Here is a 16,279-nt window from a genome sequence, read left to right as displayed (position 1 = left end):
TGAAGTGTGTGTTTTAGTTTATTTATTACCACTGAACATATCATGCCATAGATGAGAGATAGAACAGATAAACAGTAATATATAGAGTGTAAAACAGAAATACGGGGCCCTTTTCACACTTTAAGGCTTTTGCTGGTTAAAAAAAAAAGAACTGCAGTGGAAGCAAAGAAACATCTTGAAATATCAGCACAAGTAGAGTTTGGATAGAAAATAAACTACAACCACAGCGAATAGAAACACTTCGCATAGCGAACAAAGCTAATCTTCACTGTCAGATCCCACCACTCTTCACTCGTCCTCATCAGCTGTTAGCATTGAGCTCTGACTGAACAAACATCGACACTCGTCATTCTCACTACGAATTTAACTCCAATTTAGATCTCAATTAACTACAGACTACTTGCTAGCTTTAGCCAAAGGTTCTACCATTGTAGAGAAGAAATTCTTCCACAAAAGATGTACATCATCGTTATGAGTTCGTTAACAACTCTGCAACTGGCTGTTAGATTTACTGCAAATCATTTTACCCTGCATTTACGTACTTTTTTTTTTTTTGTCAAACGAGCCCATCATGCATAAATAAGCAGTGGTATAGTACTGAAATTTTGATAAACATGCAGTTGGGATGATAAAGTCAAAGCTGAGAAGTTATACAGACATGCACTTACAGATTTTATATCAGCAAAACACAAACTACATCACTGAGGAATATACAGTTACACAACACAGAAATATATGTTTGTACATTAAGAATGAATGCATGCATCATTTTATTTTACATCTGGCCATTATTAAAAAATGTTCTGTTTCCGGTCCACCGGCCGGGTGAGTGCCGTTTGTGCGGTTGAAATTTTTTTTTTAACGCCGGTTTTTCGACATTTTTTCGGGTTCGTCAATCTAAAATCGAACTTGACATTTCCGCATTCCCAGGGCTTTCCACTAAGGCTCATACTCGCCAGCCATGACAAATAAGTAGCCAGCCGGGGGGGTAAACACAAAATAAACTCCTGTGCACGCAGTTCCCAGGATTAAATGTATTTTCCACAGACCATTTATTTATTCACTTTACTCAAATACAAAGTAAAATGGCAGTAAATCTTCTTTCTTTTCTTGCGTATTGCATCATGAGGCGTTCCTGGCTTGTAAATCTCTTATTTTCGGTGCATGACACATTCACGCAGCTGAGCATGCTATGAATTAACAACGACAGCGGTCTGCAGTGGGGCTACACAATTACACACTCAGCGAACATTTCTCCATTTGTGTATGAAAATACACTCCAACCACTCAGTTTGGTTTCATTTACAACCAACGGTGTCTTTTGATGCCAGCACGTAATTGAACGAGAGAAGACTGGTTTACCGGAGACAAAATAAGCGTTATCTCTGCTTCTGTTCCCTCCGATGTCGCCTCCGACAGCCCCGACACACTACTGCCTCCGCCGAGTGCGCGCGCACACACCGCATGTCGGGGCCGCGGATGAGTTACTCTCCCTTGATCAACGAAGTCGGCGGGGAATTTGTGGTTATTATCGGTACAAACAGCGCGATTCACAACTTAAATGAGTGCGGTTCAGTTTGACATTATTGTCAGTCCGTTAGATAAACTTTTAATTTTATTAAAATCGAAAATTAATATTTAGAGCCTGTGGGCTACAAAAATAATAGTCATTAAAGTAGCCGGCTGGACTTAATTGTGTAGTCGGCTGTATGGCCGGCGGCCGGCGCTTGTGGAAAGCCCTGCATTCCGCGCAGAATATAGAATCGAATCAGCTCTGTGCATGCGCCGTGTGGCACAAAAAAATGGCAGCCACCATGAAGGAAGGAGATCTGGAGTTTTCAAACATTTGCTCAAGTGTGAAATCGCAAAATGGTATTCTGGCGAACAAAATAGTAAAGATTCAGAAAAACAAATCATTCAGTGATCATTTTAATAGTGTAATTTCATCCGAACTAGGCCTAACGGTCGATTTAGAACTACAAAAAGTCCGTGTTTTTGTACAAGTTTCAGTTGATTAAACCGTCATATTTTATTAAATGTGTCTGCTTTTGTAATAAAGTACTGAAAGAAAAAGCAAACACAGCATTGCGATTTCTTATCCATCCATATAGTAAAAAAAATCCCTCCCTCCTGACTGAAATTTTTTTTGCTCACCTGGTGGACAGGAAACGGATTTTTGTTTAAGGATGGCCTCTTTATGACGTTAGTCGACTCTGACAGACTGCTGTTATAAGATTTTTATGTCTTATGTATTGTCTTTACATATCGTAGATACTCTATTGGTAAAATCTAGATGTGAGATCATAGTAATAATGACAAAGATGGGATTCACCTCCATAACTGATTTATAAGTACACTATACAGCACATGATAAAATGTAGTACTTCATTTACATGATATTGGTTTATTATTTTACACCTGATTTTGGTGTTTATTTATCTAAAAGCTAACGATTTGTGATTTTTCACTGTTATTCTGAAATCACATTATGAGCAAGCAGATTAAACTCTGAATTAGATTTTGGTGGAAACTATTTTTTCTCTTTAATTCCTACTGCTTTTCTATCATTTACTGTGCAAGACCGAAGAAATCAGGTCTATTTATTTTCTGTTTCCTCCAGTTTAAAGTCCGTTATCTCCAGCCATGTGTCAGGACTCCATCAGCCAGCTCAGAATGTTAGTTTTTAAATCCACTAAGCTGCTACTGCATATCATTTCAATAAACTTTTTCTCCTATAAAAGAAACAAATTGGCCTCAGGGTTTTTCTTCACATCTTTTTGAGGCAAATCCTCACAACAGAAGCTATCCAGAGAGAGAAAGAGAGATTTTAATTTCAACCTGGCAAAGTCTTTTAATCAGCTTCAGATCAACCTCAGGAATCTGACCGACCAGGTACAGGTGTTGGTTTGGATGCCCAATGTCAACTTAGCGCTTCTCCCCAGGTAGGGCTTTAGCCAGCAGAAGGCAAACTCGGGCTTCCACCCATCCTCACGCATCAGCTCAACTATGAGCTTCTGACCAACCAACAGTTTCTGCCCAACCTCAGTCATCTGACCAATCATGAGCCTCTGTCTAACCTCGGGATTCTGCCCACCCTCAGACATCTCCTTAGCCATGAACTTCTGCTCAACATGGCTAACCAAACAGAGGACCAGCACAGGTCTTTAGCCACCAAGAGAATTTTGCCCAAGATCGAACCTTTTGACCAACATGCCCAAGCTCTGACCTCTGCCCAACCTGGAGCTTCTGATCAGTTAGGAGCTTTTGTACATCCTCATGCATCAGACCAACCAGAAGCTTCTGTCCATCCTCGGGATTCTGTCCACTCTCGGGCATCTCCCTAGCCATGGACTTCTGCTCAACATGGCTAACCAACCAGAGGACCAGCACAGGTCTTTAGCCAGCAGGAGAATTTTGCTCAGTATTGATCCTCGTCCACCTAAAACCTTTTGACCAACATGCCCAAGCTCTGACCTCTGCCCAAGCTGGGGCTTCTGCACAACTGCAGGCTTTCTTCCAGAATAGGACTTTGTCTATCTTCTGCCCAACCAGCTGGAGGCTTCTGCACAACTGGTGGCTTTGCTAACATGAGGCTTCTGACATTGTGTGGCAGCTGCACTCCACTTACACTTGGAACTAGATCTAATCCATCCATCCATCCATCCATTATCTGTAGCCGCTTATCCTGTTCTACAGGGTCGCAGGCAAGCTGGAGCCTATCCCAGCCGACTATGGGCGAGAGGTGGGGTACACCCTGGACAAGACGCCAGGTCATTGCAGGGCTGACACACAGAGATAAACAACCATTCACACCCACATTCACACCTACGTTCAACTTAGAGCCACCAATTATCCTAACCTGCATGTCCTTGGACTATGGGGGAAACCGGAGCACCCGGAGGAAACCCATGCGGACACGGGGAGAACATGCAAACTCCGCACAGAAAGGCCCCCATCAGCCACTGGGCTCGAACCCAGGACCTTCTTGCTGTGAGGCAACAGTGCTAACCACTACACCACCGTGCCGCCCTAGATCTAATCTAATCTCACAAATAAGAGAACATGAAATGTGAGAAAATACATGTGAAACACACCAGACATTCGTTCACATGTATTTTCCCTGTCAGAGCTCTTACGTCATACTTGCTAACTAGCAATCAGCACACTTAACACTGAACACAGCACATTAATGGCACTTTACCATCATTACTGTACATCCAAATGTCTTTATGAAGCTAAAACTCAAACCCTCTCACTCGCAATAAACTCACAAATCTACAATCAACAGCACAATCAGTCGTGAGGTTTTATACGATAGCTGTATTGTATTTGCTCCATTTCTAGCTTCTTTATGATTCTCAAGGCATTCTGTTGATTTAGATGCCAACAATAAACACTACTTAAACACCTAAGTTTGCCTGATTAGTAACTGATTAAAGGTGGAAAAATTAGCTAGATTTCTCATCTGCCAAAAAAGCTGGAAAGTCCAAAGCAGGTGTGTCAGGAATGATGGATGACCGAGAAAGTGTGAGAATGTGGTAACAGTGTGAGCTGTTATCTCCACGAGACTTCATCCTTACACCATGTCAGGTCTGAAGATCCCCCAGCCTGCAAGAAAATTAAAGAGAACTATTAGACATCCATCTGCGTTATATAAATTTATGCACAAAGCACTGCCAAATCCTGGATTCTGATTGGTCTATAATAGCAGCTCTGACAGTAGCGCAGGTTCCTATTCATGCATTCCTTCTCATACATTACCGTTTCCATAGTAACAGCTCATTCACAGAGACTTGGACAGCGGATGCTCCACATAAATCGGTTAAAATCATGTGTTATCAGTGACATGGTGAAGTTTTCTGTATGGAAGGAGTCTCCAGTGTCAGAGCTTTGCAACAGTCAGAGGTGAAGCTGTAACCAAGTTTTCTAAAATCTCCAGGACAGAGGAGTTTACGCTTTGCAGTTTCTCAGGAACATGACAAGCTGCGATTTTTGAGAGAAGGGAACCGTTTATAGCTGCTAGAACGCCAGTGATAACAGCAAACAACTGGGTTCATGAACATTAAATGCAACTATACAGTGGTGCTTGAAAGTTTGTGAACCCTTTAGAATTTTCTATATTTCTGCATAAAAATGACCGAAAACAACATCAGATTTTCACACAAGTCCTAAAAGTAGATAAAGAGAACCCAGTTAAACAAATGAGACAAAAATATTACACTTGGTCATTTATTTATTGAGGAAAATGATCCAATATTACATATCTGTGAGTGGCAAAAGTATGTGAACCTCTAGAATTAGCAGTTAATTTGAAGGTGAAATTAGTCAGGTGGTTTCAATCAATGGGATGACAATCAGGTGTGAGTGGGCACCCTGTTTTATTTAAAGAACAGGGATCTATCAAAATCTGATCTTCACAACACATGTTTATGGAAGTGTATCATGGCACGAACAAAGGAGATTTCTGAGGACCTCAGAAAAAGCGTTGTTGATGCTCATCAGACTGGAAAAGGTTACAAAACCATCTCTAAAGAGTTTGGACTCCACCAATCCACAGTCAGACAGACTGTGTACAAATGGAGGAAATTCAAGACCATTGTTACCCTCCCCAGGAGTGGTCCACCAACAAAGATCACTTCAAGAGCAATGCGTGTAATAGTCGGCGAGGTCACAAAGGACCCCAGGGTAACATAAGCAACTGAAGGCCTCTCTCACATTGGCTAATGTTAATGTTCATGAGTCCACCATCAGGAGAACACTGAACAACAATGGTGTGCATGGAAGGGTTGTAAGGAGAAAACCACTGCTCTCCAAAAAGAACATTGCTGCTCGTCTGCAGTTTGCTAAAGATCACGTGGACAAGCCAGAAGGCTATTGGAAAAATGTTTTGTGGACGGATGAGACCAAAATAGAACATTTTGGTTTAAATGAGAAGCGTTACGTTTGGAGAAAGGAAAACACTGCATTCCAGCATAAGAACCTTATCCCATCTGTGAAACATGGTGGTGGTAGTATCATGGTTTGGGCCTGTTTTGCTGCATCTGGGCCAGGACGGCTTGCCATCATTGATGGAACAATGAATTCTGAATTATGCCAGCGAATTCTAAAGGAAAATGTCAGGACATCTGTCCATGAACTGAATCTCAAGAGAAGGTGGGTCATGCAGCAAGACAACGACCCTAAGCACACAAGTCGTTTTACCAAAGAATGGTTAAAGAAGAATAAAGTTAACGTTTTGGAATGGCCAAGTCAAAGTCCTGACCTTAATCCAATGGAAATGTTGTGGAAGGACCTGAAGTGAGCAGTTCATGTGAGGAAACCCACCAACATCCCAGAGTTGAAGCTGTTCTGTACGGAGGAACGGGCTAAAATTCCTCCAAGCCGGTGTGCAGGACTGATCAACAGTTACCGCAAATGTTTAGTTGCAGTTATTGCTGCACAAGGGGGTCACACCAGATACTGAAAGCAAAGGTTCACATACTTTTGCCACTCACAGATATGTAATATTGGATAATTTTCCTCAATAAATAAATGACCAAGTATAATATTTTTGTCTTATTTGTTTGGGTGGTACGGTGGTGTAGTGGTTAGCGCTGTCGCCTCACAGCAAGATGGTCCGGGTTCGAGCCCCGTGGCCGGCGAGGGCCTTTCTGTGTGGAGTTTGCATGTTCTCCCCGTGTCCGCGTGGGTTTCCTCCGGGTGCTCCGGTTTCCCCCACAGTCCAAAGACATGCAGGTTAGGTTAACTGGTGACTCTAAATTGACCATAGGTGTGAGTGTGAATGGTTGTCTGTGTCTATGTGTCAGCCCTGTGATGACCTGGCGACTTGTCCAGGGTGTACCCCGCCTTTTGCCCGTAGTCAGCTGGGATAGGCTCCAGCTTGCCTGTGACCCTGTAGAACAGGATAAAGCGGCTAGAGATAATGAGATGAGATGAGTTATTTGTTTAACTGGGTTCTCTTTATCTACTTTTAGGACGTGTGTGAAAATCTGATGATGTTTTAGGTCATATGTATGCAGAAATATAGAAAATTCTAAAGGGTTCACAAACTTTCAAGCACCACTATAAAAGGTTAAAAATATGAAGTGCTTATTGATAAATTAAAAATTGTGATTGTTTGCTGTGGTATAAGTAGAATAAAGCACTTGGGGGTGTGCTGTTTGAGAAATTTAATCAGCTTCAGGGTCATAACAGTAACTTCGTGTTGCACTGAGCCACATCACACCACCGTGGCGCCCATCTCATCTCATTATCTCTAGCCGCTTTATCCTGTTCTACAGGGTCGCGGGCAAGCTGGAGCCTATCCCACTACGGTCAATTTAGAGTCACCAGTTAACCTAACCTGCATGTCTTTGGACTGTGGGGGAAACCGGAGCACCCGGAGGAAACCCACGCGGACACGGGGAGAACATGCAAACTCCGCACAGAAAGGCCCTCGCCAGCCACGGGGCTCGAACCCGGACCTTCTTGCTGTGAGGCAACAGCGCTAACCACTACACCACCATGCCGCCCTATACCACCGTGGTGCTGATTATTATTAATATATTGTTTGGGAAATGTTTTGTAGCAGTTAATAAATCAGTAACTCACTTCAACATCTCCAGTTTGTACTTTCCATCATTCTTTATATCAGAGAGCAGCTTCTGTCCCCGTTCTCCTAAATGATTCGAGCGCAGATCGAGCTCTCTCAGGTGTGAATCTGGACTCAGAGCTGCAGTGAGAGAGACACAGCCTTCTTCTGTAACGTTACAATCGTGCAACCTGCAGGAGAAAAGGACAAAGTTCATAAATTCATGCGTCTGTTGCAGCACTTGGGTCTAAAACATGGTGCGAGATTCTGTTTTAAATCTTTAATAACGTGCCACGCAGATGGAAAAGACATGAAAATCTCACTTTAATGTCTCCAGTTTGCAGTGTTCGTTCTTCAGGAAATCAGAGATTAATTTTATGCCCGGGGCTCCGATTTTATTCCCACCCAGATCCAGTTCTCTGAGGTGAGAGGGGTTTGAGATCAGAGCTGAAATCAGATGATCGCCACCTTCCTGTGTAATGCCACATTCAGACAAGCTGTAGAGAAAATAAAAAAAATTCCTGTCGGTATTTATCACTCAGAACACACACCTGATGTAATTAATTTGTGTTGACATTACTTTAGCTTCTCCAGTTTACAGCTTGGTTCCTTTAACAGATCAGAGAGCAGGTCGGCTCCTGTCTGTCCTGCTGTATTTCCCCCCACATCCAGTGCTCTCAGGTGAGAAGGGTTCGACCTCAGTGCTGAAATCAAAGCAGTAAAGCCTTCCTCTGTAAAGCTGCACGTATTCAGCCTACAGAGAAAAGAAAATACACTGTGAACAAAAGTTTTGGCACTCTACTACTGATGGGGCTTGGTTTGTTTTGACATGACGGAGCATTCTCACCTCAGTATCTCTAGTTTACAGTGTGGGTTCTTCAGGGCGTCTGAAAGCTGCTTCACTCCCGAATCCTGCAGTTTATTGCGGCTGAGACGCAGCTCCTTCAGACGTGTCGACTCAGAGGTAAGAACTGAAGCGAGAAGCGCACAGCTTTTCTCTGTGAGACCACAATCACCAAGTCTGAAAGAGAAACAGGGTAGTATCGGTTTCCAATCAATTACCATCATACAGCAGCACTAGGGTTCTCCAGCCTGTTACCGGCCTGTTTACATCTTTTTTCTCTGACTTTTAGTGCAAACTCTGTTCCTTTTTGTCACTCACTGCTTGATCTGATTTACACAATAAGAAAACCAAGCTCTTACCTGAGGACCTCCAATTTACATTTTGGACTCTTCAGCCCAGTAGAAAGCAGTCTGAATCCTGAATCCTGTAATTTATTTTCACTCACGTCCAGCTCTTGCAGACATGAACAGTCTGAGCTGAGAGCTTTGGCCAGAATTTCACCACTGTGCTTTGTGAGATTACAATCACACAGCCTGCAGCAAAAAAAAAAAAAAAAAAAGCAACACATGTCCTTAAGTATTTAGATTTAAAGTCACCTTAAAACTTGATTTTAAAAAGGTCCACTATGTAGGATTTAAGTGGATCTATTAGCAGAAACAGAATATAGTATTCATACGCATGATTTCATGAGTCTATAAATCACCTGGAACTATGAATAGTTGTGTTTCCGTAAGTGGTAAAGGAAGGGCATTCGCTTAGTTGTCATGAACTGAATGCTACACGGTGGGCCTTTTAAAATCATTTTAATATCGGATAAAACCATGCATTGCTACATTACATACAACCCCAATTCCAAAAAAGTTGGGACACTGTAAAACATAAATAAAAACAGAATATGAAGATTTGCAAATCATGGAGACCCTATATTTCAATGAAAATAGTACAAAGACACTGCAATGACCTGGTGACTTGTCCAGGGTGTATCCTGCCTCCCACCTATAGTCAGCTGGGATAGGCTCCAGCTTGCCCGTGACCCTGCACAGCAAAAGCGGTTACAGATAATGGATGGACGGATGGATAGTACAAAGACAACATATCAAATGTTTAAACTGTGAAATTGTACTTATTTATTATTATTATTATTTTTTTAAATATATGCTCATTTTGAATCTGATGTCAGGAATACGTTTCAGAAAAGTTGGGATGGTGCAACACAAGATTGAAAGTTGTGTAATGCTAAAAAACAAAACAAAAAAACAAACCCTAATTTGGTTAATTGGCAACAGGTCAGTCAGATGACTGGGTATAAAAAAGAGGATCCCAGAGAGGCGGAGTCTCTCAGAAGTAAAGTTGGGGAGGGGTTCACCGCTCTGTAAAAGACTGCATGGGCAAACAGGGGAACAATTTAAGAATAATGTTCCTCAATGTAAAACTGCAAAGAATTTGGGGATCACATCATCTATAGTCCATAATATCATTAAAAGATTCAGAGAATCTGGAGCAATCTCTGTATGCAAGAGACAAGGCTGAAAACTGACATTGGATGCCTGTGATCTTCAGGCCCTCGAGAGACACTGCATTAAAAGCAGACACGTGTCTGTAGTGGAAATCACTGTATGGGCTCAGGAACACTTCAGAAAACCATCGTCTGTGAAAACACTTAATTACTGCATCCACAAATGCAAGTTAAAACCAGATATAAACAATATCCAGAAACACCGTACCCTTCTCTGGGCCCGAGCTCTTTTACGATAGACTGAGGCAAAGTGAAAAACTGTCCTGAGGTCTAATGTATCGAAAGTAGAAATTCTTTTTTGAAACCATGGACACCACGTCCTCCAGGCTAAAGAGGAGAGGGACCATATGACTTGTTATACTGGCCCGTAGCCAGGGGGGATCGGAGGGTTCGTTCGATCCCCCCCTGACACACACGCCCCTCAAGATTACTCAAGATTTATTCATTTGTTCATGTCTGATGAATATACATTGATTCACATTTAAATTTACAATATCAAATCCAGACTAATCAAAAAAGAAAAGTAGACTAAGTGAGGACGAGTTAGAAAAACGGGTTCATTTCTCCTATGTTTATGTTTACACGTTTTGTTCAGACTGCTTTACACCCCAATCCAGTGGGTGGCGGTAATGCCCCCATTAGACCCCTTTCACTGACGTCACCTGAAACCGGAAGTAAACAAACCCTGCGCCATATTGGAAGACCAACAAACTCGTGATTTGGGGGAAATAACGGCAGCGCGCGGTATGTGAACCCACGAGGCACTTGGTTCATCATAAACCTACAATGGTAAACTTTTGTGCTGTGTTAGGGTTCTAACAAAGCTGATGGGAAAGGTGAAAAGAAGTCTTTCTACAGAATACCAGCTGTGATTGAGACACAAGCAAACCAAGGAGCTTTCTGCCAGGAGACAGAGAGAGGATTTAGCTGCTTTATGCAGAGCGGATCTGAATACTTCAAGTCTATTTTGTTACTGGTAAGTCACTAGGCTAGAGTGTTGTAGAACATTTTTTTAAATGTTTACTGAATAAAAACATCCTTAATTTTTATCAAATATTCTCTACTCTATATTTCATTTCTTTCTTTTGTTTTAATTTTCCTCCCTCCATCCCTCTTTGGATTTTAAATATAGTTTTTCCCCATGTCCAAATAATTCAAATATATATATATAAATAAAAACAGATAAGTAGTAAATTAAAAATAAATTATGAAATAAAAAAAAAATCCACTCTCCCTTGCCCCGAGTCTTATCATATGGGTCAAACCCATCAATCACAGCCAGTTTCTCCACATACCGTGCCCTTTCTGCAGCTGGTAATGTACTCACATAACCAGAATTATCAGCCATCGTGTCACTTTACTCTCGCTCGTACTTTGTTTTATATTGTGAGTATGTATGCATGCATGTACTTGGTCTTCCAATATGGCGCCCTAGCACAATCTCGCGGTACGGTGACGTCACGCAGTAGCCCTCTATAAAAGAAGATAAAGACAAAAAACGCAAGAAATCTGCTGCTACTTTGTCCCAAAATATTGGTGCCATGTTCCAAAAAAGGGCCAAAATGGGTAAGGTGCTGAGTGCAGGACTTTGTTTTTCTTTTGTTTACAACAGTAGTGGTAGATCGATCTGTCAGAGTGATCAGTGGGGGTGGGGGGTAGCGTCAGCCCGTCCGTCAGTCTATGTGTGTCAGTGACACGCACACACAGAGATGAGTTAGGTGGCTCGATGGCTAGGTACTAGTAGCGTCGGACCTGGGGCTGCTTTTATTTTTTTTTTCAGCTTGGGAAATCGGAGCTGTGGTGTGAAGACAGTAAAATGCGAGACTTTAAGAGCACGTGTTTTTCAGTCGTCATGGTAACATGGCATCATGGTAACATGACGCCCTGTCAGCGGTTTGGCATTTGGATCAGAGTGAAAAGAAACGTGTGCACTAGCTGAAAAATGAAAATGTTCAGACCAGTGTGTGTGAAAACACCCACTATTGCTGCATTTGGGCAATTTTAAATTAATTGTCCTTATAGGGCTGTGCGATATTATTTCAATCTCAGGATTACTTGAAACATTTATCTCAATTAGAAATTGTTGTTTTTTATGCTAAAGCATGGGCAGATCAGGAGTGTTCTGATGCCATAAACAACAACTGAAGTGAGCAACAGAGACAGACAACAACAGACAGACAATGAAGGAGAGCAACAACAGACAATGAAGGAGAGCAACAACAGACAGACAGAGGAGGGGAGAGCAACAACAGACAGACAATGAAGGAGAGCAACAACAGAGACAGACAATGAAGGAGAGCAACAACAGAGACAGACAATGAAGGAGAGCAACAACAGACAGACAATGAAGGAGAGCAACAACAGACAGACAATGAAGGAGAGCAACAACAGACAGACAATGAAGGAGAGCAACAACAGACAGACAGTGGAGGGGAGAGCAACAACAGACAGACAATGAAGGAGAGCAACAACAGAGACAGACAATGAAGGAGAGCAACAACAGACAGACAATGAAGGAGAGCAACAACAGAGACAGACAATGAAGGAGAGCAACAACACAGACAGACAATGAAGGAGAGCAACAACAGACAGACAATGAAGGAGAGCAACAACAGACAGACAGTGGAGGGGAGAGCAACAACAGACAGACAATGAAGGAGAGCAACAACAGAGACAGACACTGAAAGAGAGCAACAACAGACAACTGAGGTGAGCAACAGAGACAGACAATGAAGTCACAGCACAGTTGTAGGAAGATAACAATAATAAGTTAGACAACAGAGAACTTATAACGAATAAAAAAATGTCTAAATTAGAAGATTTGAAGTGTGCTCGTGTATTGGGGGGTACGGGAGTAGGGGGCCAGATGAAGTCCACTTTTGGGGGAAAAAAGATCCCCCCCCCTCCACAATGCTGGCTACGGGCCTGTTATAGTGCACAGTTCAAAAGCAGCATCTGTGACGGCATGAGGGGGCATTAGTGCACATGACACGGGGAGCTTGTACATCTGGGAAGGCATCATTAATGCTGAATGATATAAACACGTTTCAGAGCAACATGCTGCCATCCAGACAAAATCTTTTTTCAGGGAAGGCCTTCGTTTTTTCAGGAAGATAAATCGCTTTCTGCACATATTTTAATAAACTGCATGGCTCCGTAGTAAAAGAGTCCAGGTGCTAAACTGACCTGCCAGCAGTCCAAACCTGTCTCCCATTTAAAACATTTGATGCATTTTGAAGCGCAAAATACGACAAAGGAGACCCGAACTGTTGAACAACTGAAATTGTATATCTGGCAAAAATGGGACAAAGTTTCTTTTAAAACTATAGCAATTGGTCTCCTCAGTTCCCAAACGTTTACGGAGTGTTGTTAAAATTAGAGGTGAGGCAACACAGTGGTAAACACGCCCCTGTCCCAACTTTTTTGAAATGTGTTGCTGACATCAAATTCAAAATAAGCATATATTTTTCAAAAAACAATAACATTTCTCAGTTTCAACATCTGATTTGTTGTCTTTGTACTATTTTCGTTGAAATATTGGGTTTCCATGATTTGCAGATTTTCGCATTCTGTTTTTATTTACAGTTTACACAGCATCCCAACCTTTTTGGAATTGGGGTTGTATAAGATTTGCATTTTAAAGATAATAGGATTTTGTTTTATAATCAGTATGAATTGCCCAGTCTACAAAAACTGAAAAACAGAGTGCTGAAATTTGACCAACCATATTTGCATGGCCTTAGTGAGTTAGAAGTTAGAAGTCGTAGGCTCCATACTGTTGGTGCCAACAGATTCATACATGAATGAAAATTTCAGAAAAATCCAGAAAAACTTACAGAGCTTTTCTAGATGCTGTGACCACTGAGGACAGTTTCCGCAAACAGTGCTCTGTTGCTGCATATTTCTTGAGGATAAACTGTTTCAGCACCTCTTCTGAGTTCAGCAAGAAGAAAGCCAGAGCTGACCACTGAACTGATGAAAGTCTGACTCCATGGAGGCAATTATCTTCTGTTTTACTCAATAAGGTTTGAACTTCCTGTACCAGAGACTGGTCGTTCAGTTCATTCAGACAATGGAACAGATTGATGGATTTGCATACTTCTGTATTCTTTCCAATCTTCTCCTTGATGTATTTGGTTATTTCCTTTTGAGTGACAGCAGCATTTGTGCTCAGAGAACTGCGTCCTGTCTCTGTCATCAGATCTTGTAAGAGAACTGAATTGGACTCCAGTGAGAGACCCATCAGGAAACGAAGGAAAAGGTTCAGGTGTCCATTCTTATTCTGTAAGGCCTTGTCTACTGCTGCCTTTAGAAGGTCTAACAGTGTTGCCTTGCTGGAGAGGCCGAAGATTCGAGGAGTTTGTTGTTCTGAGAGATTTCCATTGATACAGGAGAGAAATGCATACACAGCAGCAAGGTGCTCCTGAACACTCAGATGGACAAAGCTGTACACCTTCCCCAGATGCAAAGCGACTTCCTCAATAAAGATCTGGGTGCAAACTCCAGAGTACACCGTGGCCTCTTGGACATCAATGTCACATCCAGTGATGTCCTCCTCATAGAAGATCAGGTTTCCTTTCTCCAGCTGCTGGAATGCCAGCTTTCCCAGTTTTAGTACAATGTCTGCAATCTCTCCAGGACCCATTTCACGTTTTTTGTACTTTGGGGATATACGTTTGATCTGTAAGATCAGGAAATGTGTGAACATTTGAGTCAGGGTCTTGGGGACCTCTCCAGTTTCTGCTTCACTGAAAATTCCCTCAAAAACAGTTGCTGCCATCCAACAGAAGACTGGCATGTGGCACATAATATAAAGACTTCGTGATGACTTCAGGTGTGTGATGATTTTATTTGCCAGGATTTGATCACCGATTCTTTTTTGGAAGTACTCATCTTTCTGAGGGTCAAGGAACCCTCGTACCTCCGTTATTCTGTCAATATAAGTAGGAGGAATCTGACTGGATGCTGCCGGTCGAGATGTTATCCAGAGGAATGCAGATGGAAGCAGATTCCCGCTAATAATATTTGTTAACAGCACCTCTACTAAAGCAGACTCTGTTAGAGCAGTCAACTTTTTGCTGTTTAGAAAATCAAGAGTAAAACGAGACTCGTCCAGGCCATCAAAGATGAACATGATTTTGTTGCGATGATCGTCTGCTTTAAGTTCTTTGGTTTCTGGGAAAAAACGATGGAGAAGCTCCAACACACTGAGCTTTTTTCCCTTCATAAAATTTAGCTCCCTAAAGTTAAAGGGGAAAATGAAGTCCAAATCATGATTCGCTTTTCCGTCAGCCCAGTCCAGAACAAACTTCTGCACAGAGACCGTTTTCCCGATTCCAGCAATGCCTTCTGTTAGCACAGTTCTGATGGGTTTCTCATCTCCAGGTAAGGGTTTAAATATGTCATTACAATTGATGGACTCTTCTGTTGGTAATCTCCTGTGTGCCATTTCTATACATTTGACCTCATGTTCTTCATTGACACATCCACTCTCACAATCTGATGTGATATAGAGGTTTGTGTAGATTTCATTCAGAAGTCTTAAGTTTCCATACATTGGGATTCCCTCATTAATCAATGAAAATTTCTTCCAGAGTTTGGATTTGAAACTTTGTGACACAGGCTCCAATTCTGAAGAGACAAAGAAAGCAACAATGTGGCTTTTGTTAGTATTTAAGACATATTGAAATTTTGAATTTTAAAGTTGGAATAATTAAGAGTCTTCTCTTGGTGATAAAAGGAAATTACAATAATTATATAATGAATGAACTAGAATCATGATTTCATTATCCGTTTTCTTTTCTATACATGCATAAATCTTATATAGCTTACCTCCTGTCCTGCTCTGATGCTCCTTATCCTCCATCGCTGGATAATCTGGGCTCAGTTGCTAAACAGAAATACTTAATGAATTAACCAAATCAATCAATTATGTAAATCAACGGCTTAATTAATGACAGATTAATAAGGATAAATATCTCATCTCATTCATCTCATTATCTCTAGCCGCTTTATCCTTCTACAGGGTCGCAGGCAAGCTGGAGCCTATCCCAGCTGACTACGGGCGAAAGGCGGGGTACACCCTGGACAAGTCGCCAGGTCATCACAGGGCTGACACATAGACACAGACGACCATTCACACTCACATTCACACCTACGGTCAATTTAGAGTCACCAGTTAACCTAACCTGCATGTCTTTGGACTGTGGGGGAAACCAGAGCACCCGGAGGAAACCCACGCGGACACGGGGAGAACATGCAAACACACAGAAAGGCCCTCGCCGGCCCCAGGGCTCGAACCCAGGACCTTCTTGCTGTGAGGCGACAGCGCTAACCACTACACCACCGT

General features: G+C 42.0%; 1 protein-coding gene across 1 annotated transcript in view; it reads right to left on the bottom strand.

The window, feature by feature from the left end:
* LOC132888176 (NACHT, LRR and PYD domains-containing protein 12-like) overlaps positions 1–16,279 on the bottom strand; it is a 48,833-nt gene continuing 32,554 nt past the window's right edge. Inside the window, exons 8-15 of the mRNA XM_060924216.1 lie at positions 15,763–15,820; positions 13,767–15,561; positions 8,774–8,947; positions 8,418–8,591; positions 8,151–8,324; positions 7,894–8,067; positions 7,591–7,761; positions 1–4,608 (exon numbers count right to left, since the gene is read on the bottom strand). Of these exons, the coding sequence (XP_060780199.1) occupies positions 4,587–4,608; positions 7,591–7,761; positions 7,894–8,067; positions 8,151–8,324; positions 8,418–8,591; positions 8,774–8,947; positions 13,767–15,561; positions 15,763–15,820 (2,742 nt within the window). The 3' untranslated portion in view covers positions 1–4,586. The remainder of the gene's footprint in view (positions 4,609–7,590; positions 7,762–7,893; positions 8,068–8,150; positions 8,325–8,417; positions 8,592–8,773; positions 8,948–13,766; positions 15,562–15,762; positions 15,821–16,279) is intronic.

The sequence above is a fragment of the Neoarius graeffei genome, chromosome 6, assembly GCF_027579695.1.
Source record: "Neoarius graeffei isolate fNeoGra1 chromosome 6, fNeoGra1.pri, whole genome shotgun sequence".
Taxonomy (NCBI): domain Eukaryota; kingdom Metazoa; phylum Chordata; class Actinopteri; order Siluriformes; family Ariidae; genus Neoarius; species Neoarius graeffei.
The sequence above is the reverse complement of the archived record's forward strand: the minus strand, read 5'-3'. Positions and strand labels throughout refer to the sequence as shown.